The sequence below is a fragment of the Pelophylax lessonae genome (genome assembly GCF_965119305.1).
Source record: "Pelophylax lessonae genome assembly, chromosome: 2".
NCBI lineage: Eukaryota > Metazoa > Chordata > Amphibia > Anura > Ranidae > Pelophylax > Pelophylax lessonae.
Window position 1 is genome coordinate 146,958,615 of NC_138769.1, and position 24,654 is coordinate 146,983,268.

The window sequence follows — 24,654 nt, forward strand, 5'->3', positions numbered from 1 at the left end:
TCCCTATGAACCACCAGATATGGGGAACGTCAAGATAATGCGGCCAGTTCTGACACCCTGCGTGCAGAAGTAATGGCCACCAAGAAGGCCACCTTCTGGGATAATGTAAGCAAGGGAATCTCCCTAATATCTTCAAAGAGAAGTTTCTGAAGAACCGACCACACTAAATTAAGATCCCAGGCGGTAAGGGTGCGCGCACTGGCGGAGCCAGATGTCGGACCCCCTGGATGAAATTCCGCACCAAGGAATGATTAGCCAAAGGTTTCTGAAAGAAGATTGCTAACGCTGAAACCTGACCCTTGATAGTGCTCAAGGACAGTTTCTGCTCAACCCCTTGTTGCAGACAGACCAAGATTCGGGTCACCGAATAGGTATGTGGGGGAAATCCAAAAGATTCACACCACGCCATATAAGACTTCCATGTGCTGGAAGTCGCTTTCCTTGCTTTAACTAGAGGTAGGAATAACTGAAGCTGACACTCCCTTGTCCTTCAGTACCTGGGTCTCAATGGCCAGGCCATTAAGACAGCGATTGTAAAGCAAGATGGAAGATCGGTCCCTGAGACCGCAAATCCTCCCTGAGAGGAAGTCTCCAAGAAGCGTCCGCGACTCGCCTCACCAAGTCGGCGTACCAGGCTCGACGAGGTCAGTCCGGAATTTCCAGAATAACTGGAATTCCCTCCACCTCTATCCTGCGAAGAAGTTCCCGCAGTTACTTGAGAGGATGGAAGGCATGCCGTAGCTGATACTGCTCCCACGGGGCGATCAGCATTTCTGCTGCGTCCGCTAGAGGATCGCGGGTGCGAGCTACAAACCTCCGCACCTTTCTGTTGAGCCAAGGTGCCAACAGATCCACATCCGGGGTGCCCCAATGAAGGGACAGCTAGTGAAAAACCTCTGGATGAAGAGGCCATACCCCTTGATCCAGAATCTGATGGCTGAAATAATCTGCCTGCCGATTTCCCACCCCCGGAGTGAACACTGCGGGGAGATCCGGAAAAAAACGTTCCGTCCAATGAAAGATGCTAGTCGTTTCGATGGCCACCAGGACACTCTAAGTGCCCCTTTCTTGACATAAGTCACGACCGTGGCATAGTGCGATTGGATCCGAATCGGGCTGCTCTAGAGCTGCTCGGTCCAGTAAATCAGACAAAATCTGATCGCTCTCAGTTCCGATACCCTATTGGTAACCTGGATGCTATCGGAAGGAATGACTTCCCCTGGTTGAGCATCGGAGACTTCCTGGTCCGCTCGCTCAACCGGATCCGATTGTCCAGGAAATCGGAATTCTGATTCCATTAGAAAAAAAACTCCTTCAGGAGAATTCGGGTATGAGACTGGGTATACGGTACTGCCTCTAAGAAGGCCACCATCAGTCCCAGCCAATTGACGGACAACAACATCCGAATCGTTGACTGAACCTTCTGGAGTTTCTCCGCAAGGAGAAACTTTCTTGCCCAGGATGTATCCAACATTAGGCCCAGATAGTTCAGTCTCCTGGTGGGAACCAGGGATGATCTTTGGGAAAGCGAAGAAAACGCTGATGTCCTGCGATGATGGGGATATAAGGATAGGAATCCTAAATGTCTATGGACGCCAGGAACTCCCCCTGATGCAGGGAGGCCACCACTGTTCGGATGGACTCCATCTTTCCCCAAGTCCAGAATTGGACGCACTTTGCCCTCTTTCCTGGGCATTGTGAACAGGTTCGAATAGAACCCCTGAAACCGTTCAATGTTAGAAGGGAAGAATCGTACCGGTGGAAGTGATCGAAACTCGATCCTGTATCCTGACCGTATGACCTCGCGAACCCCTTAGTCCGGGGTTCTGGTAAGCCATGGATCCGGAAACCGGTGAAGACATCCCCCCACCCCAGAGATGGGTAGGGGCGCATCAGGCTGTATTCTTCAGGCTTGGCTGAGCCGGACTTTTTGTTTAGCCGACCAGCGCCCTTTGAAAACCCTCTGAAGGGGCTTTGGAGGGTTTCGCCTTATCACCCGCCCTCGCGGAACGAACAAACTCTTTATGAGCAGAAAGGGAAGGTCCTCGTTGGTTACGAGGTCCTCTTTATCCTAACAGTCTGTGGCAAGACAGCAGGTGATACCGTCTATCCTTTAAAGAGGGATTCCTCAAACGGATAGCGCCTAGCCATGCGTTAGGAAATAACAGGGGTTCGTTTCAAAACGACCCCATTTGGGTAAAGGAAAATCCTTCGCCCTTTTGGTAGGCTAACAAGTACAAAAACAGAATTTCAGTCTCAGCTACCTCTGCCGGTGTAACCTCAAGACTAAAGGTTTCCCGGACGGACACAACTAGTGCATCCACCACTCTTGTGCTATGGCGGAGGCAGAAACGTTCTCCTCACTGCTGAGGAGACATTACCTGAGACAACAGCCCCATAAGAGGGACCTGTAGCTGCATTGACCAGCTTCGAATCCGTATCTGAAGTATCAGATAAAAAATAGGGGTAGGCGGGGGTCGCTTCTTGACCCCCGTCCCTGACAGGCCACCTCCACCCGGGATACCAAAGACTCCAAAACTGCCGATAATGCATTAAAAACAAGTGGGGTACTGGAGGGTCCTGCGGCCACCTTGAGGGGATCAGGTGGGGATACCTATGCGGCAGGGTCAATGATTATACAAGACATTTGGCAGCGACAAAAAATGACAAAGTAAAAAACTTTTTTTTTTTTGTATCCCCCAGTCGCAACAGCGCCCCTCAGTGTTACCTGCCTTTTTGGACCCCACAGAGAGAGAGAGACCCCAAGGCTCATCCCTGATGCACAGAAGTTTTCATCAGCTTGCTCAGTGCTGTCTTGTTACAGACAGGAAGTCTTTGGCCCTTTTTCCTGGGTAAAGGAGGTGGCTCCACCCCTTAACACGCCTTCCGGCGCCTCCCTCTGGCTCCACGAGGTGTTTGGTCACCTCAAACATGGCCGCCCCATGCTGGAGACACGAGGCTACGCCAATATGGCGGCCTCGTGTGCTCTGCAAGACAATGGCGGCGGCCTGTAGGATAGCGGCGGCTTAGCAGCGGCCTGCGGGATGATGTATTCGGCCTAGCGGCCTGCGGGAGTACATCGGCCCCCCAAACTTCACCCTGGATGGTGATCAGCCTGGCCGGCGGTACCGGACCCTGGCGGGCCGCATGCGGTCCGTGGGCCGTCGGAAGGCAGCCTGCCCTTGCTGGAGGAATGCGATCTGGACTGCAGTTATACATGCATAGACATCGCCCTGTGAACACCTCTGACAGGTAGGATACCTTATGCTACCACAGTAATATTCTAGTACTGCCACTGACTTCAGTCATCTTTACAGTTTTGAAATGACATTAGATTGTCAGCTCCCAAACCAAGCCTCCTGGTTTCTTGTTCACAAAAATCACACTCAAATAGGGGGATCTGTGACATGTTATAGGATAGAGGGGAGACCCATCCTTACCATTTCAGAGAGGGGCCCGCGTTCACCACAAACCCGTCAGGGGGAAAAGGGGGAACATACTACTCACCATACTGGAACCAGGCGGGCGCCAACTCCTGACAGTACCCCTCTCCACCGGGGTGGGAGGGCTGTCGACCAATACGGACGCCGTGACTCATGGTCATTGGCGTTTAAGCGAGACGTTTAACTCGCAGGGTCAGTCCCTGTCCAGTGGGACTATGTCGCGGCCGACCCAGCACGGAGCTATGGGCTGCACGCGCTCGTAGGCTGAACTGGGGTGACCACTGGATCTCAACATCCAGCCCGTCGCCCAGTTCCAGCTTTCTTGCTTGAAGATCTCACAGGAACACTGGAGAAAAAAGCGGTCTAAAAAATCTTTCTAAGAAAAAAATCCTGCCAGGACCGAAGATCCTAGCAAGGCATCTAGGTCCTTACTCCTAACTAGACAGAAAAAAACTGATTTGCTGTAGCAGGAAGTGAGAGGATATACCCTCTGGGACTGCCCCTAGGGTGTGGCCAGAACGTTTTCTTTCCTGTCTAGTCCTACTCCTGTAGAGGGCAGTATAACCCGAGATGTTAATAATCAACGAGGACTACGTCTGTCAATGAGCGACAGAGAAATCCCATTTCCGAATCAACTCAGTCGCCGCCAGTACACCCTGATTGCAGGAACCACATCAATGGAATGTAAAGCAATTTAGGATGTTTAGGCTTAGGGCACAAGGAAGGCAACACAAAGTCTTCATTCAAGTGGAAACCCAAGACGACCTTAGGAAGGAACGACTGACAGGGACGGAGCACCATTTTGTCCCTGTGAACCACCAGGTAAGGTGACTGACAGGACAATGCAGCCAGCTCCGACACCCTGCGTGCCGAAGTATTAGCCACCAAGAAGGCCACCTGTGACAGAGTAAGCAGAGGAAGTTCACAAATATTTTCAAAAAGGCGGTTTTAGAAGAACCGACAGTACCAGATTGAGGTCTTGCGAAGACACCAGGGAGCCAAGTGGCGAACCCCCTGGACAAAAAAGTGTGAAACAAAGAAACTGCAGCCAACGGCCATTGGAAAAAAATTGCCAAGGTGGAAATCTGGCCCTTGATGGTGCCCAGAGCCAAACGCTGATCTACACCCTGTTGTAGGAACTCCAGCAGACGGACACCAAAAAAAGAAAATGGGGAAAAAACCCCTGAGACTCACACCAAGATATGTACGCCCACCAAATGCGATGATAAATCTTCCTTAAAGTAGATTTTCTACCTTTTAAAAGCGTAGGAATAGGGGGGCCAGGGCCGGGGGTCTGGGGCCTCCTCCCTCCTAGAGCGCAGCGTGTTCCCTTGTGGGGCGCCGGAGGGGGGGGGCTCGGGCCCCTGGCCAACCTGGCGGCCGATTCAGGCTGCCATTCCTAGTATTATTCTGTTTCTGTTGCATTCTTTTTTGTTTTTTTTTTTATTTTACACCGGCCATATCTGTATCAGTTGTGCCTTGATTTATATTATGGGATGTTATGCTATCTTTGAAATATATGATTAAGCCTTATGGGTGTAAATTTCACTGTTGTACACTTTGTTTCTTTTTGCAAAAAACTTTAATAAACAATATTGGAAATTAAAAGCGTAGGAATTAGGGATCGACCAATTATCGGCAATGTCGATATATCGGGGGCCGATATGCACTTTCCCCGATATATCAAAATCGGCCCCTGAGGTTACCGATATTTTGGGAAAGTGCTTGTACCAAGTGATGCCTGCACACCCGTCCCACCTACCTGCACAGCTGCTGAAGAGAAGACCCGATCAAAGTCGCATTCTGCTCTGATCGGATCTCCATGTAAAAGACCCCGGAAGTGAGGTCTTGACATCACTACCGGGTACTCGGCGGCAAATTAAAAAAAAATGCGAGCCTTCAAAACAGCCAAACTTGGCATTTGAATGCTTTTAAGTGGAGAGGAGGGGTTTGGGGTCTTTTAGACCCCCTGATCCCACCACCAGAGTACCTGTGAAAAAAAAAAAATATTGGTATCAGCAATAAAAAAACGATATCCGTCGATCACAAATAAGAATCACTGAATCCAACAACCCTCAGTCCTTCAGTACCAGGCATTTAATAGCCAAGCCGTTAAAGCCAGCAACCTTAAAGCAGGATGGAAGATCGGTCCTCAAGACAAAAGATCTTCTCTGAGAGGGAGTCTCCAATGAGCATTGGCTACCAGCCTTACTAGGCCTGCATACCAAAACTGACGAGGCCAGTCTGGAGCCACCAGAATGACTGGAATCCCTTCTGCGCAGAAGTATCAGCAGAGTTTGTAGTGGAGGAAAAGCGTAAATCAGACGATACGGACCCCAAGGGGCCACCAGAGCGTCTGACGTCGGCAAATGGATCCTGAGACCTTGCCACAAATCTCTGAACCTTCCAGTTGAAAACCTTCCAGTTGAAACGAGAGGCTAATAGGTACAAAACCAAAAGGAGTTCCCCTTGGGTGGGACTTTATAGGCACTAACTTAACACACAATGAAAAATATGTAAAAAATATGAAAATTTTATTGAAAAATGTATACAATTTGGATAAAAACAGTTAGGCAAGCTGCATAATACATCACATGTAACAATGGAATGCTACATGTGATGTTACATGTGATGTATTATGCAGCTTGCCTGTTTTTATCCAAATTGTATAAATTTTTCAATAAAGTTTTCATATTTTTTACATATTTTTCAGTGTGTGTTAAGTTAGTGCCTATAAAGTCCCACCCAAGGGGAACTCCTTTTGGTTTTGTACTTAATTTTTGGGATGTGGCACTCATGGGATTATGCAACATGAGCAACTATTTTGACGAGAGGCTAATAGGTCCACATCCGGGTTTCCCCCACCGGAGACACAGTTGTTGAAACACTTCCGGGTGAAGAGACCATTCACTTTTTGTGCCTCCTTGACATATGCCACATCCGTGGCATTGTCTGAATGAACCTTACCGGGCACAACCGGTGCAACCGATGAGTCCACAGGGACAGAAAGTCCCCCTCCACTCGCACCCCGGCTCAACAGGATCAGATTTTCAGGGATTGAGCATTCTTGTCCCACTTGGCAAGAATCTCCTTTTGCAGAGGCCTGGTATGGATCTGAGCAAATGGAACCGCCTCGAAGGTGGAGACCATGAAGCCCAGCACCTGCATGCAAATCCTGAGACACGACCGACTGTTAAACAGGAGCCAAATCGCATGCTGCAACTTCAGTAGATTTACCTCCGGAAGAAACACCCTGGCTGAGCCTGAATCCAAAGTCAGGTCCAGGTAGTCCAGGTTGTTAGACGGATTCAGAGCCGATTTCTGAAAATTCAGTTTCCAGCCAAACTCCTGCAGAATTCGCACAGTGATGTCCAGATTGTCTCTTAAGACAGACTCGCACTCTGCTCGCAGAAGGAGATCATCCAGTTACCCCAGTACTGCAATCCCCCCCTGCCTGAGCAAGGCTTACGCCAGGGCCAACACTTTTGTGAACACCTGAGGCGTTGAAGTGAGGGTAACCCAACAAATTGATAATGCTCCTCTCCCACAGCAAATCGAAGAAAACGCTGGTGCCCGACATACTGGGACATGAAGGTAAGCGTCCCTGATATCGATAGAGGCCAGAAAATCCTCTTGATGAAGGGATGCCACTACAGTGCAAACGGACTCCGTCCGAAATTTCTTAACCTGCACAAAGCGATTTAGGGCCCTGAGATCCAAGATTGGACAGACCTTGCCTTCCTTCCTGGGAACTGTAAACAGATTTGAATAAAATACCTGAAAACTTTCCAACTCTGGAACCGTCACAATTACTCCCTGTGATAGCAGATCCTGCACGGCCCCGTTATGGCCCTGCAGCCGATCAGGGGGCAGGCGCAAGTTGGAAGGGAAGAACCTTGCCAGAGGCAAGGACCGAAACGCAATCTTGTAATCGGACTGAATCAACTCGTGGACCCATTTGTCTTGAATGAAAGATTTGCGGGTCTGGAAAGAAGCAAAGACCTCCCCCCACCCCAGATACGGGTGAGGACACCCCTTCAGGCAGAGGAAGGCTTGTCTGTGGAACCAGTGGAACCCACTTTTGACTTACCAGCCCAGGGCCTCTTGGAACCATCCGAAGTTACGGGTGGATTTTTGTCCCTTGTCCTGCGAGCCCGCGAAACAAAAGGGCCGTTTGTGAGCCAAGAAGAAAGGACCACGTTTGCAACGAGGCTCTTTGCTCTTACCTCCCCGTAAGACCTTTAATGATCTCTTCCATAGAAGCTCCGAACAGGTGGTCTCCTACAAAAGGGATATCAGTCAACACTTTTTTGGAAGCCTGGTCCGCAGACCAGCATTTCAGGCAAATCATGCGGCGAAGGATCACAGCTGTCACACACTCTGCAGGCTAAAAGGGCCGCATCCAGACAGGCATCACAGCTATACTGTAACCCCTGTATCAACTGATCCATCAGCTCAGGAGGATGTTAACCCCCTTTCAAATCCTGGCGCAGAAGCTTTGCCCATTCCGTTAAGGTCTGGGAGACCGAGGTGATGGCAAACACCGGCCTCAAAATTGAACCTGTCACGGTGAAAAGGTATCGGACCAGAGCCTCAGCTCTCTTGTCCACCGGGTCTTTAAAAAAAAAAAAAATACCTAAGAATCCTCCACTTGTGGAACTGTTCGTTTCTTCAAAAGGGGCTCTTCAAAAAAATACCTCCTAGCGAAACGCTTAGGTCTCCCAACCATGCGTCTCGGGGATCCCCACTGATTTGCGACAATCTCATCTAAATAGTCAGGAAAGGGGAACACCTTAGTCACCTTGGATGGTCTGCGGGTACCAAATTGTGCCGACGCAGCATTAGCTGTGTCCTCTAATTTTAATGTTTCCCGCACTGAAACAACCAGTGCCTTCACAAGCGCCTTTTTCATGCGTGGCTGTAGTGGAAGAGGATTTTGTCAGAGCACTCCGGGTGAGTGGACACAGACCCGGTGGGTTGACTCACATCCACGGCGGCCAAATCCACCTCTGAATCCGAGGAGGCAGAGGATACAGGTGAAAGCAGGGGGCGCTTCTTGCTAGGCCACTTTTGAAGGGCCATATCAACTTTTGACACTAGTGACTGCAGGACCACCATCATGGTTGCCAGGGCAGAGGGTCCCAAAGCTTCCGAGAGTGGGTCAGGCGGTGAGACATGCTCCAGGGACTCAATTTTTAACCTGGGGTCCGCCCGAAATATGTGAAACAAATTGCTAAAATAATCCCCCCCACCGCTGCAGCAGTGGTACTACAAGTCCCAGAGCACCAGCAGCACTGCTATAGCAGAAAGAGGGAGACTCGCCATCACCGACTTGGGGAAGGATACAGAGGGCCAAGCTGCTTGCCATGCGGCGATCAGAGAGGAGGAAACGCTGTCACTGCCGCTAGAGGCCCACTGCAGCATCACCGCTCACAGACTACAAGAAAAGGGGCCGCCGCATTGATGTCAATGGGAAATGGGCACCCAGGACCCCCAACGGCCCACCAGGTACTTGTAGTCCGCCAGGGGGGCCCTAACAGGGACCCCCATCCTGACATTGCCACAAAACTGTATTGTGAGCCGCCGGCTGAGCACTCCCTCCCCCTCCAGCCCAACACCACGTGACCCCTACCCTGAAAGTAGCCAGGCCAGCCCGGGAGAGGGGGACTAAGGGAAGGTGACCTGTGCAGGGGAACCCCACTAGTGAGGAGGGGGATTACCAGGTGGGAAGGAAGGGCAAATAGGGGGGGCCTACAACCTGAGGCCCCCCCTATGTGCCCTTTCTTCCCACCTGGTAATCCCCGAGGTAAACCTGGACCCACTCTGCGGAAGGGCCTGCATCCACCCCAACATTTTCCCACAGGAGAGGGGGGGGGGGTGGCCCTACTCACCACACCTGGGAACCGAGCAGGCACCACTCCAGGCATTCCACCGCACCATCTTGGAACGAGGGTGCTGTGGGCCAGAGGTACACTGCTACTCAGGTCGTGACCAGGGCTATGTGTCCTCACGAGGTGTTTCACTCACTGGGCATTCTCCATCCAGTGGGGCTATGTCACGGACAACCCAGCGTGGAGATAAAGTTGGGTTTTGCTAACTGGCCAGGCTGGGAACACCCTAAGGATTTACGCTATCCAGTGCGTCGCCCAGTCCAGCAGTTGACTATACTTCTCACAGGAAAGAAGAAAAAAGGAATGAAGAAAATGCCAGGACCAGAGATCCCAGCAAGAAACAGGTCATTACTCCTGACTAGGCAGGAAAAACTGAAGTCCTATAGCAGGAAGTATACCCCCTAGGACTGCCCTAGGGGCATAGTCAAATTTGTTTCTGCCTAGTCCTACTCCTATGGAGAGAAGGATACCACAAGAGTCAGAGACGATAAGGAGCTGTGTCCGTCAACTAACGAAAGAGAAATCCCATATCTTCATGACTGTAGGGATGTCCCAAAGCAATGTCAAACATGAGAGGTGGGAACAGCAGAAAACAAACTTCCCAAAGGCTAAACCTAGCCAACCAGGTTACATGGAGCTCAACTGAGAACTGGAGCTCACCAGAAAAAAAACACCCTCAAAGGAGGACAGATCCTCTAAACAGCAGCCTGCAACACTTTGCGGCCAAAAGGCATCCGCAGATGCCAACAGATCTACTAAAAGTTTGTGAATGTGTGCACAGACGACCAAGTGGCCCATTTGCAAACTTGCACCACTGGCACTTGATGACAGAAGGCACTAAGCACCCGATTAGAGTGTGCCCTGACAGAGAAAGGAGGAACCTGACCCTTAATAGAATAAGCCTGAACCACAGTCTGTCTGATTCATCTGGAAATGGTCGCAGCAGAAGCAGCCAGCCCCTTGCGAGGTCCATCAGTGAGGACAAACCGCGAGTCTGACTTTTAAAATGACTCTGTAGCTGCCAGGTACACCCTGATTGCCAAAACCACATCCAGGGAATGCAAGGCAACTTCCTTAAGATGCTTAGGCTTAGGACACAGGGAAGGCAACACAATGTCTTCATTCAGATGAAAATCCACCTTATCCCTGTGAACAACTAGAAAAGGTGAACAGCAAGACAGCGGCGCCAGATCAGACACCCTGCGTACCGAAGTAATAGCCACCAAGGAGGCCACCTTCTGGGACAATCTAAGCAGGGGAATCTCCCTAATATTTTCAAAGGGAAGTTTCTGAAGAACTGTCAAGACCAAATTGAGATCCCACAGCGGCAATTGAGACTGCACCAGAGGAGACAATTGTCTCACTTCCTGGAGAAAAGTATGCACCAAAGAGTGTGAGGCTAACAGATGTGGAAAAAAAAATCGCCAGGGCCGAGAGAAAACAGCAAAGACGCCCCCCCCACCACTGATACGGGTGAGGGCGTCCCCTCATGTGGAGGAGTTTTTGTCCGCAGGCCTGGCAGACCCCGCTCTTGGTTTGCCCGACCAAGATTTCTTGGAACCCCCATTGGAGGCCCTGAAGGGTTTTGATCCTTGTCCTGATATCCAGAGGAACGAAAAGGCCGCTTTTGAGCAGAAAAGGAGGGTCCTCGTCTGCGACTGGACTCCTTAACCTTGGAAGCCTGAGGAAGAAGATTACTCTTTCCCCCTGTGAGGCCTTTAATGATGACATCCAAGCAAGTTCCAAACTGGTGATCTCCCACGAAAAGAAGATCGGACAAGGCCTTCGTAGAAGCCTGGTCCGCAGACCAGCACTTCAGCCAGATAATGCGCCACAGGATCACCGCAGAGACAAACAGTCTAGAGAGCAAGAAAGCGGCATCCAAAGAGGCGTCACAGACCAACTGTAGCCCTTGACCAATTGATCCACCCGCTCCACAAACTCAGGAGGGAGCGGTTTCTCCTCCAGGTTCTGGCGTAAAACCTTTGCCCATTCAGTCATAGCTTGTGACACCAGGATGATGGTAAACACCGGCCTAGGTGCCGACCCAGCCACAGTGAACATATGGCGGGTCAAGGCCTCCGACCTCCTATCAGCCGAATCAGAGAAGACCGGAGACTTCTACAGGAATTACCGTAGCTTTATTCAACATGGAAACCGGAGTGTCCACTACAGGAGGAACCGTCCATTTTTTTAAAAGGAGTTGTTACTCCTACGGGTACTGCATTGCAAAACGCTTAGGGATTGCAAAGGTGCGTTTTGGGGACCCACCCAGTTTTGAGACAATATCATCAAAGAAGGCGGGAAAGGGGAACAACCTTGCTGCTTTGGAGGACTTGTGGATGCCAAAGGTGACCCGCGCCTCTGATGCTGCATTAGTCACATTTTCCAAACATAAGGCTCCCCACACAGATACAATCAGTGCATCCACTTGCGCCTTTTTATGTGCGGCTAGAGGAATCATCCTCCCTATCTGAGCACGCGGGGTGCGTGGACGCAGACCCTGAATACTGGCATCCATGGTAGCCGATTCAGATCCTGGATATGAAGAGACAGAGAAAGCAGGTAAAGGCGGGGGACGCTTTTGGTAGCCCATTTTCCCAGGACCAAATCCACTTTGGACACCAAAGGACTCCAGGACCGCCCTCATTGCAGCCAGTTGTGGGGCCCCAGAGGCCCTGGCATTCTCGGATAGCGGATCAGGTGGTGAAACGTGTTTCAGTGACTCCATGAATGGAGAGGGAAGCTGCACCACAAGTGTAAAAACACACTGTAAGGTACACCCCATCATGCTGTCTGCACCAGCTCTGTGCAAAACCACTGCACAGACAAGTATGACATGTTTGTTATTTAACAGTAAGACTTTAACCTCTTGCCGACCACCCACCGCAGATATACCGCGGCAAGGTGGCTCGGCTGCGCAAATCGCTGTACCCATACGTCGCCCCTCGTTAGCGATCGTGGGGGCAAGCTGATCTGCAGGGCCAGTGGCCGCCATTGCCACTGGGCACCCGCGATCACTTAGTAAAACAAAATCTCCGGCGCTCGAGTGCGGTCTGATGGAGTGAAAAGAGGTGCACTACAAACTCAGGTGTTGAAAGAGCTATCGGTCTTGCCGCCCCCTTCAGGATCAAGGGTATCCAGAACCAACTGGTAGAAAAGACGAAAAAAGAAAAAGAGGGGCGCACCGACCTAGTGCATTACCATAAAACCATTTATTTAAAATATTAAAAAAGTACTCACAAGACTGGTGTGATACAACACACATCAACATAACATATGCAATCTCCAAGGTAGCCAAGGTCCCAAATGTAGCGAATGGACATGCAGATGGTCGCATGGGGCTGCTGTGGCTAGGCTGATGCGTTTCAGGGGCGAACCCCCTTCCTCAGAGCCAGAAAGAGTGCTGCTAGATCACATGCCGGAGGGCCGAAGACTAAATGGGAGCTGGCCCCACCCCTTCCTGCTCCGCCCCAAACCCAAAGGCAGGACAAAGGGGATGGAGGGGAGGGGGAAAAAAGGGAGGGGGAGGGGAAAGGGGAAGTGGGGCTCATAGGATAGGAAGGGCGACAAGAAAAAAGGGGGAGGAAGGGACATGAAGGGGGTGCTGGGACAGGGAAGGAACATGGACGAGGGGGGGGGCGGGGACACTTGTCCAGCCCGGGCCAAAATCGCCCACCTTCCAAGGCCAGCCCGGACTGTGTGATCAGCAGCAAAGTATACAGCAAATTAAACACTTGTTAAAACACAAAAGGGAGAATAGAAAACCAAATGTGATGAATAATACATTGAAAAAATTCACAATCAGATTTAAGATTTAAGGTACTGATTGTGCATTTTCTCAATGTATTATTCATCACATTTGGTTTTCTATTCTCCCTTTTGTGTTTTAACAAGTGTTTCATGTGCTGTATACTTTGCTGCTGATCACACACAGTCCGGGCTGGCCTTGGAAGGTGGGCGATTTTGGCCCGGGCTGGACAAGTGTCCCCGCCCCCCCCCCCTCGTCCATGTTCCTTCCCTGTCCCAGCACCCCCTTCCTTTCTTGTAACCCTTCCTATCCTATGAGCCCCACTTCCCCTTTCCCCTCCCTTTTTTCCCCCTCCCCTCCATCCCCTTTGTCCCGCCTTTGGGTTTGGGGCGAAGCAGGAAGGGGTGGGGCCAGCTCCCATTTGGTCTTCGGCCGTCCGGCATGTGATCTAGCAGCACTCTTTCTGGCTCTGAGGAAGGGGGTTCGCCCCTGAAACGCGTCAGCCTAGCCACAGCAGCCCCATGCGACCATCTGCATGTCCATTCGCTACATTTGGGACCTTGGCTACCTTGGAGATTGCATGTGTTATGTTGATGTGTGTTGTATCACACCAGTCTTGTGAGTACTTCGTACACTTTTTAATATTTTAAATAAATGGTTTTATGGTAATGCTCTAGGTCAGTGCGCCTCTCTTTCTTTTTTGTCTTTTCCACCCGCGATCACTCCCTGGGAAGATAGAACCCGCTGTCTGCCGTTATAAACACGGCAAACCGTTGTTCTGTCGCAATCAACACAGGGCTCCTGTGTTACTTCTGTTTAGGAACACAGGTTCCTGTGTTGATCCAATAAGCCCACCCCCCTTACAGTTAGAAAACATCCCCTAGGCATACATTTAACCCTTTGATCACCCCTAGTGTTAATCCCTTCCCTGCCAGTGTCATTAGTACAGTAACAGTGCATATTTTTAGCACTGATTACTGTAGTATGAATTTGGAGATCAGGAAGAGGCTGAGCGCAACAGAAGCTACCTTGAGTTAAGAATGCATACTGAATATGTCTTCCTAAAACCAGAGTTTAGTGTCACTATAAAGTGCTTTGTGCAGACCTCTGTATGCCTGCACTCAATTAGGACATTTTTAGGACAGTCACTTCAAATGTATGGCTACCTTGGTTTTCAGCTTTTGCGTGATGCTTTTATTTTTAGTTCTACAGTAAATTCATCCAGATGGCTGCATTACCTGTTTATGAGGACCCCTGAGTATATGTGCCTTGGCGCCTTCACAAGCCGTCCTCATTGCTTCAAGTGACGGTGTTCCCAACAAATCCGTGATCAAGTCCAACTGAAAAACAAATCAAGAGGACAAATAAGTACCAGGAAACGAAATAAAGAATTGTGCAAACATAGTATTCTACAGTATTTTATGTATGTAAGCACTGGCTTCTGTCTCAGACGGAGTAATACCAAATGCACGCTGCCTGGAACAGCGACATTCTACAGCCAGCGATTCCTGCAGATGCAGAAAGTCAGTTTATGCTAATTACAGTTTGGGCATCCCAGCAATGAGCATAATCAGATATATTTTAATATTTTTGCAATGTTATCAGGCTACTTTCACACTGATCCGTGTGTGCAGTGCACCTGCAGGTTTCCTGCAGGTTAGCTGCACAGATCCATAGACTTATATTCTATCGTGCAGGTATGGTGTGCTTTCTGAAAGGACGCCAAAACACCTGAATGCAGGAGTTTTGGTGCACTTTCAGAAAGTGTACCACACTCGCAAGATGTAATTGAAGTCTGGGGGTCAGGGAAGCTAACCCACAGGAAAGCCGTTGGTGCCCTGAACTGCACCTGGGGTGTGAGGAAACAGCACATTAGTGAGAAAGTAGCATTATAGGGGACTCAGAACAGTAAGGGCTCATTTACATTTGCTATTTAGGGGGTGGTAAAATGCCCATAATTCATTGTGGCCAGCGATCGGTTACCAAATCACTTAAATGGCCCGTGCTCTTCAAAAGGTTGAGCACCCCCGACTTTAAATGTTGCTGTACATGTAACAAAAAGGCAAGCAATCTTCAAGTTTAGATTCAAACAGAAAATAATTTATGGCAAAAGTCACGCGATATGGCATGTATAAAATTCAGCCTATAAGGCCATAAAGAGGATGGTACTCTATACTATTTTATATTAAGGAGAATCAAGTTACACCAACTCTTAACTTTGAAAGGGCTCCAGACAGTTGCAATAAACAAGCCTGCAATTTATATTGCCAAAAGCCCAATTTTTTTTTCCTCTTTAGGTGGAGTTGCCCTTCAAAGCGTAAATGCAGTTACATCACTTTATAAATCCGGACCCTCTATGCTGTCCCCATCTATCCCTTGCCAATACAGCATTTGAAACTTTGATGAAGACCATGCCTGGCATCCATGGGAGGTGGTCAGTGTCTACAGGCTTTAGAATCTCTTCATTCTACAATTATTACATCTATTTCTCTACTATGAAACATGCATATGAGCGCTGTGCTTTTCTAGGAAACACTGGCCATCCAAAGTGTTGGCACAGGTACAACCGTTCCTTTAAGAAGCTCTGGCATCTAATCCTACTTATGATGGGAACATCATTGCAGTGGAGTGAGAAACCGTGCACCTACATTTTACCGTCTAAAAGTAGCCAAATCCATACAGGTTCTAGAATCCAAAAAAACGAGAATGCCCAAGTTCTGGGCATATGTCCCTGCATGCACAGGGCCTGAAACACATCTACTACCAAGTACAGTGTTCAGCCCTGCCATGCGTATTTCAGGTTGTGGGCATTGATACTGGATATTGCACCTGTGCTTCCCAGGCACACTAAAATTCAGGATTGCACACGCACAATGGGTAGACCCATGTGCAAGGGGACTAACAGTACTGGTTTTCCACACTTCCAGGTAGAAGCAAATATTTGCTCATTTAAAACACTAAAACAAGACTTAGGAAACAAAAGGTTGCTGTATAAATTTAGTGCAGATTGGTTGGGAACGCTCCAAACCCCTGGATATAAAAGCCCAGGATTTTCGTAAAAAAAAAAAAAAAAACACCCTTTAGGCTGAGTGCGTACTTGGCCGCAGGTATATACAATGAAGAACAGTGCACAGGAAAGAGTTAAAGCGAGCAGTAGGCAAATATACCTGTCAGGCAAAGAAAAGGGTATAATTCAACCTTTATCAGTGGGGGTTTGTGCACCTGGTCCTCAGAGCTTGCCAAAGGATTGTTGTGAATGCTGCAGCTGAACGTGTAATCGGAACAAAAACTCCCCTGAGAACAGTAATTGCTACAAAAACTGCTCAGTGCAATGTTGCTTAGGAAAAAAAAAAGGGCACCTGGGTATCATGTTCTTTTGAAGAACTTAGGGAAAATTAATAATGTTTGTCAGTTACAGTCACCCTACTGCTGCTTAGAACTGTCTTTTTTTGGTCACTTGTTTATTGCGTTTTCTCAAGGTGCAGAATTGTCCATCATCAATATGGACCTGAAGCCAGGTCTATTAGTATTTTCTTTGCTTCTGATGCAATTTTACCTTTAGAGAGGTCAATCTTAATCACCTAGATTAGCAGTGAATCTTCAAAGTTATTAATATAGTTGTTAACCCACACTGCTAAGTTTATATAATCCTCTGTTTCCTCATGATAGGTGCTCCTGTCACTATTTAAAAAAAAAAAAAAAAAAAAGTATGTTATCCCATATGTCTCTTTATTCTAAATCCTGAGAACTACTTGGTTGAGAATGCTGAGGAATTTGGCGTCCCGAGCCTGCCATTTATTGTAACGGTTACTATTGACCGGATTGGCGCGGCACGTGCCTTATTCTCCTCGCAAGAGTGCTATCGTGCTCCGCAGATACAGGTACTGGGTCTAGCTGCAGATGGTTGTGCTATGGATCCCCCCTTGGCGCAGCTGTGCTCCCAGATGGGGTGTCAGGGGTGGGTTTAGCGCCCCAGTAGTAGACGACAGTACTCACCATTACTTCAAATAGATATAGAGTCTCCTGTCTGCTGTTACAGTTAATTAAGTTATGCATCTTACCCATTTCACCTGTACATTCATTATCACTGGCAATTTCTGTTCTTGTTGTTCTCTATGAAAATCCAATAAAATATACTGAACGATGGAAAAAAAAAAAAAATGCTGGCTTTCCCTGATTTCAGAGCGCCGATCAGCCATCACGTGACCCTCTGCCACTCTCCTCTCCCTGCCTGACAGCTGTGGGCGGGGCCAATATTCCCCCACCGACATCAATCAGGAGGAGAGAGCCGGCTGGTCACATGACCCCTGAGGGGCGCTCTGAAAACATGTATAGCCAGCATTTTTTTTTATAACACAGTGGCAGGATAACAGGGTGGGCAACTACATGGCAGATGAGGTTTAATGTTGAAAAATGTAAAGTAATGCACCTGGGGGCCAGAAACCAAGCTACTCACTAGGGGGGGAACCTCTGGGTGAGTCTAGGATGGAAAAGGACTTGGGGGTACTGGTAGACAACAGGCTTGGCAGTGGCATGCAATGCCAAGCCGCTGCAAGCAAAGCCAACAGAATACTGGGATGTATAAAAAAGGGGATTCACTCCAGAAATAAAGAGATTATTCTCCCGCTCTACAAGACTCTGGTCCGGCCACATCTGGAGTATGCTGTCCAGTTCTGGGCACCGGTCCTCAGGAAGGATGTGCTGGAACTGGAGAAAGTCCAGAGAAGGGCAACAAAAATGATTAGGGGAATGGAGGACATCAGCTATGAGGATAGGCTACAAGCACTGAACCTATTCTCTCTGGAGAAGAGACGAATAAGGGGGGATATGATATCAATGTACAAATACTGTACTGGCGACCCTAGCATAAGGAACAAACTATTCAGAGAAAGGAGATACAATAAGACACGTGGCCACTCACTAAAACTAGAGGAAAGGCGGTTTAACCTTAAAGTGCGTAAGGGGTTCTTCACTGTAAGAGCGGTAAGGATGTGGAATTCTCTTCCACAAGCAGTCGTATCAGCAGGGAGCATTGATAGTTTAAAAAAAACTAGTAGATGGGCACCTTAGAGACCACAACATACAGGGGTATACGATGTACGGTTAAAAGCAAACACACACACACATCATAGGTTGAACTGGATGGACTGATGTCTTTTTTCAACCTCACAAACTATGTAACTATGCAGGAGCACCTATCATTACAAAACAAGGATTATCCAAACCCGATTCCAAAAAGTTGAAGCATCTGTACAAATTGTGAATAAAAACAGAATGCAATGATGTGGAATTCTGAAATTTGCATATTTTATTCAGAATACAACATAGATGACATATCAAATGTTTAAACTGAGAAAATTTATAATTTTAAGGGGAAAATAAGTTGATTTTAAATTTCATGGCATCAACACATCTCAAAAAAGTTGGGACAAGGACATGTTTACCACTGTGTGGCATCCCCTCTTCATTTTATAACAGTCTGCAAACTCATCTGGGGACTGAGGAGATAAGTTGCTCAAGTTTAGGAATAGGAATGTTGTCCCATTCTTGTCTAATACAGGCTTTTAGTTGCTCAACTGTCTTAGGTCTTCTTTGTCGCATCTTCCTCTTTACGATGCGCCAAATGTTTTCTATTTGTGAAAGATCTGGACTGCAGGCTGGCCATTTCAGTACCCGGATCCTTCTTCTAAGCAGCCATGATGTTGTAATTGATGCAGTATGTGGTCTGCCATTGTCATGTTGGAAAATGCAAGGTCTTTTCTGAAAGAGACGACGTCTCGATAGGAGCATATGTTCTAGAACTTGGATATACCTTTCAGCATTGATGGTGCCTTTCCAGATGTGTAAGCTGCCCATGCCACACGCAATCATGCAACCCCATACCATCAGAGATGCAGGCTTCTGAACTGAGCGCTGATAACAACTTGGGTTGTCCTTGTCCTCTTTAGTCCGGATGACATGGCGTCCCAGTTTTCCAAAAAGAACTTCAAAATTTTGATTCGTCTGACCATAGAACAGTTTTCCACTTTGCCACAGTCCATTTTAAATGAGCCTTGGCCCAAAGAAAACGCCTGCGCTTCTGGATCCTGTTTAGATATGGCTTATTTTTTGGTCTATAGAGTTTTAGCTGGCAAAGGCGAATGGCACGGTGGATTGTGTTCACCGACAATGTTTTCTGGAAGTATTCCTGAGCCCATGTTGTGATTTCCATTACAGTAGCATTCCTGTATGTGATGCAGTGCCGTCTAAGGGCCCGAAGATCACGGGTATCCAGTATGGTTTTCTGGCCTTGACCCTTACGCACAGAGATTGTTCCAGATTCTCTGAATCTTTGGATATTATGCACTGTAGATGATGATAACTTCAAACTCTTTCAAATTTTTCTCTGAGAAACTCGTTTCTGATCTTGCTTCACTATTTTTCGCCGCAGCATTGGGGGAATTAGTGATCCTCTGCCCATCTTGACTTCTGAGAGACACTGCCACTCTGAGAGGTTCTTTTTATACCCAATCATGTTGCGAATTGACCTAACAAGTTGCAATCTTGTCCTCCAGCTGTTCCTTATATGTACATTTAACTTTTCTGGCCTTATTGCTACCTGTCCCACCTTTTTTGGAATGTGTAGCTCTCATGAAAACCAAACGAGTCAATATTTGGCATGACATTTTAAAATGTGTCACTTTCAACTTTTGATATGTTATCTATATTATATTGTGAATAAAATATTAGTTTGAGATTTTTAAATTAGTCCATTCCTTTTTTACTCACAATTTGTACAGTGTCCCAACTTTTTTGGAATTGGGTTTGTATAATAAAAGTTATTTCGGCAGCAGGAGGGGAGGGAGCGGGCACCTGACACAGAGGCAGAAAGCAGGGAGGGGAGGGGGGAGGAGAACAGAGGGAGACAGCAGGGCTGTGGATGATGGCGGCACGTACACGGACCATGGTGTCAGGGCTCAGCAGCCATGATACACCGTGGTCAGTTTACAGGGGGAGAGCAGAACCTGGCAGGACCAGCCAGCAATTTCAGGTTTTACAGGGGGCCAAATTATACGGCACAAGCACTGTGTTTTTAGAGGGGTAACAAACGCATTAAAATATTTTCATAAATTACACACAGGATTGTTATCGATGGTATTCGGCAACCCAGAAAATGCAAAGTAAAAGCTATTGAACTAGTACAGGTCCTTCTCAAAAAATTAGCATATTGTGATAAAGTTCATTATTTTCTGTAATGTACTGATAAACATTAGACTTTCATATATTTTAGATTCATTACACACAACTGAAGTAGTGCAAGCCTTTTATTGTTTTAATATTGATGATTTTGGCATACAGCTCATGAAAACCCAAAATTCCGATCTAAAAAAATTAGCATATAATGAAAAGGTTCTCTAAACGAGCTATTAACCTAATCATCTGAATCAACTAATTAACTCTAAACACCTGCAAAAGATTCCGGAGGCTTTTAAAAACTCCCAGCCTGGTTCATTACTCAAAACCACAATCATGGGTAAGACTGCCGACCTGACTGCTGTCCAGAAGGCCATCATTGACACCCTTAAGCAAGAGGGTAAGACACAAAGAAATTTCTGAACGAATAGGCTGTTCCCAGAGTGCTGTATCAGGGCACCTCAGTGGGAAGTTTGTGGGAAGGAAAAAGTGTGGCAGAAAACGCTGCACAATGAGAAGAGGTGACCGGACCATGAGGAAGATTGTGGAGAAGGACCGATTCAGATCTTGGGGGACCTGCGGAAGCAGTGGACTGGGTCTGGAGTAGAAACATCTAGAGCCACCGTGTACAGGCGTGTGCAGGAAATGGGCTACAGGTGCCACATTCCCCAAGTCAAGCCACTTTTGAACCAGAAACAGCGGCAGAAGCGCCTGACCTGGGCTACAGAGAAGCAGCACTGGACTGTTGCTCAGTGGTCCAAAGTACTTTTTTCGGATGAAAGCAAATTTTGCATGTCATTCGGAAATCAAGGTGCCAGAGTCTGGAGGAAGACTGGGGAGAGGGAAATGCCAAAATGCCTGAAGTCCAGTGTAGAGTACCCACAGTCAGCTTCAGTCAGCTGCTGGTGTTGGTCCACTGTGTTTTATCAAGGGCAGGGTCAATGCAGCTAGCTATCAGGAGATTTTGGAGCACTTCATGCTTCCATCTGCTGAAAAGCTTTATGGAGATGAAGATTTCGTTTTTCAGCACGACATGGCACCTGCTCACAGTGCCAAAACCACTGGTAAATGGTTTACTGACCATGGTATTACTGTGCTCAATTGGCCTGCCAACTCTCCTGACCTGAACACCATAGAGAATCTATGGGATGTTGTGAAGAGAAAGTTGAGAGACGCAAGACCCAACACTCTGGATGAGCTCAAGGCCGCTATTGAAGCATCCTGGGCCTCCATAACACCTCAGCAGTGCCACAGGCTGATTGCCTCCATGCCACGCCGCATTGAAGCAGTCATTTCTGCAAAAGGATTCCCAACCAAGTATTGAGTGCATAACTGAATATAATTTTTTGAAGGTTGACTTTTTTTGTATTAAAAACACTTTTCTTTTATTGGTCGGATGAAATATGCTAATTTTTTGAGATAGGAATTTTGGGTTTTCGTGAGCTGTATGCCAAAATCATCAATATTAAAACAATAAAAGGCTTGCACTACTTCAGTTGTGTGTAATGAATCTAAAATATATGAAAGTCTAATGTTTATCAGTACATTACAGAAAATAATGAACTTTATCACAATATGCTAATTTTTTGAGAAGGATCTGTATGTACTTTTTGCTTCTAATGACGAGATCTAAGCAATTGGGTCACAGCTCAGAGGATATCCTGCTTCAGTGGTTTACCAATATCATAGCAGTTACTACAGCATTAAAGTGGACAACAAATCTGAATGAATACATTTCTAACATGTCACAAAATATGGATATATTATGCTTTACAAGTTTTATTTTGTTATTAAAGTGATAATTAAGATGATTTGTTTTTGTTTAAAAAAACAAAAAAAAATAAAACAAGATGTCATACTGACCTGCTCTGTGCAGTGGTTTTGAACAGAGCAGACCCGGTCCTCCTCTTCTTGGGTCCCTCTCCGGTGCTCCTGGCTCCTCCTACCTGCAAAGTCCCAAGCTGCTTGCACTGGGGGCACCAGAGCAGGCTCGCGCTCCCAAGCCACTGCTCTGCAGGTCAATTCACACAGAGCCACAGCTCGGCCCTAATCCTTCTGTCTTCACTGGCTGTGATTGACAGCCAATAGCTCCCGCTGCTGTCTCAGCCAATGAGGAGGGAGAGTCCCGAGATAGTCGAGGCACATTGCAGGAACGGGGGGAGGCTGCTGCATAGAGGTGGGGTATTTTTTTTACCTTCATGCATGACGGTAAAAAGCCTTGAGTGTTTACAATCACTTTAACATGCATCTAAACCAAAACATACTGCAGCTTGCCAGCTCTTAGATGTGGTGATTGCATTAGTTCTCATTTTTAAGCCTCTCCTTCCTTTATTTTTACCTTTTTATCCTGCCAGTAATGCACTTACTGTCCTAGAGTGAAACACTTGCTCACTGTACCTTATCTATGGAGAAGCAGCAACGTTTCTAATTGTTTAGCACTACCAAAATACTTTCAACTGTATATTTAACAGACCAAAATAAGATAGGTGCTATAAGGAAGGCTGTCAGACAAAACGCATTAGCTTGTTACCAGTGTAGCGCCATTAAAGATTTGGATTTTGCAAATTTATAGACAACACCGGCTTGAATTTACTACGGACCAAAATAAGATAAGTTTATCGCTCGGGTTTAAATACACTAACTTACAGAGAGAGGGAAAGAGAACAGGTTTAAAAAGGTAGTCCTTCAGCTCTAGCAAAATGACTGTGCCTAGGTATAAGATGAGTATCTTAGGAGAATAAGGTCAGTCTGCTACAGGGGAAGTAAGATTTCCTGCAGACGGCCATAGACAATTCCCCATCAACACAGTAATGTTAATTAGGCAATACCTCCTGGAGAGCTATTGCATTCTTTAGGGGGAGTTGGAGGGGTTGCGGGGTGGAGGAAACTGCTAGCAATAAATCACCTATAAAATCTGGCAGGCTGGTTGTACCAAAGTTGATCACTCAATCAGCCAGCTTTACATTCAATCCCACCTCTATCTCTGATAACTCACTAGGAATGTTGCAAGTTTCCAGCACTGGAAGTCAGCCTTGCAGTTAAATTGGAGTTCATAGCTCCAGAGAAACAGGCAAAACAAGGGAATCCCTCTATACTTCTACAGCAGCTGTCAAAGTTTAATTTACCCTGTAGAAGCCTGCTATGATTTATGCAATATAACACAAACACCTCTTTCTAAATTGTTATCTGACTATAGTTGTCTGCATGATGCCACCTCCAGCTGATCAGTCATCTCCGTGGTTCTAGTACACGTTGTTCCCAGGCTTTCTACCAGAGAAATCATTTGCCAATTCCTTCCTTTTTCTTAAATGTTTCTGAACTGACTAATAAGTCACAGATCAAAAGTACTCAAAAAACTGTACAAATGCCAGCTAAAATCTTTGATCTGGTTTCAAAGCTTCCTTCCTATGTATCCAAACAAATACACAAGGAACAAATACTTCAGAGCCTTGATACTGTACTGTACATTAGGTGAAAGGAGATATGTAGAGTAGACAAAGTTAATGAGCAGGTTATGCAAATCTAATTTATTTCTGATTTGTCATTTTTTGACAGCCTGCTTAAAATTTCCCACACTTCAGCAGAAATTCTAAACCATGCCACATCATGGAATTTGTTTTATTGTCACATTGACTGCCTGGAGATATCCAGTTACAGGTTGTGACAGAATCTTTAGGCACAATCCAGTGAGGAATTTTATTCTGCTGATATTAGGGTGTTTCTTGGTGCATGCGCTCTCTCCGTAACACCTTACTTGCAAAACACATGCATACAAACTATGTTTTAATCTGGGACCAGCAACCCGTGAATTGCAATGTACTGGTCAATTGTGGGCCAATGACTGGTAGATTGGAACTGACCCCATCATGTCGCCAGCCCACCTCACCGTGTTGCCTCTCAAACCTCAAATATATAAATACAGAGCAATCAAAGAAAGCCCTACCGCCATCACTTTTTTTCTTACCGGCTACAAATAACTTTATTGCCAAGATACACAAGACGTTTCAATTTGTCATATATCTGGTTAAAGTGGAAATCATGATTTCTTTAGCTGAAGTGAAAAGACATGAATGAGGTATGTCTTTCTTTGATTGCAGTCTACTGGAGAAAGATGGGCCCCATTAATGCTACTGACTTCCAAAGTTTGCGTTACTTACTAACCTGTGAACCCTGAGAAAGGCCTAGTTTACACTTTTAGTTAGGAGGCAGAAAAGGCAAACTACCCCTCCAAACTTTCCCCCTTAAGTGGCAAAGGCAGCGGATGGGATGTACACATATGCTGCAGCGCTTTGCAATGCAGAGCGGCAAAAATTATTCTCATTATCTTGTTTGCTAGGCAGTACCACCCTGCAACTGGCTCACAACCAATTTCAATAAATGCAGTTGTAGCTCATAT

At 47.0% G+C, this 24,654-nt stretch overlaps 1 protein-coding gene across 1 annotated transcript in view; it reads right to left on the bottom strand.

Moving 5' to 3' along the window:
* Positions 1-24,654, bottom strand: part of NLK (nemo like kinase) — a 371,107-nt gene that overhangs the window by 47,781 nt on the left and 298,672 nt on the right. The window contains exon 7 of the mRNA XM_082244542.1: positions 14,324-14,425. Coding sequence (XP_082100668.1) covers positions 14,324-14,425 — 102 coding nt within the window. The remainder of the gene's footprint in view (positions 1-14,323; positions 14,426-24,654) is intronic.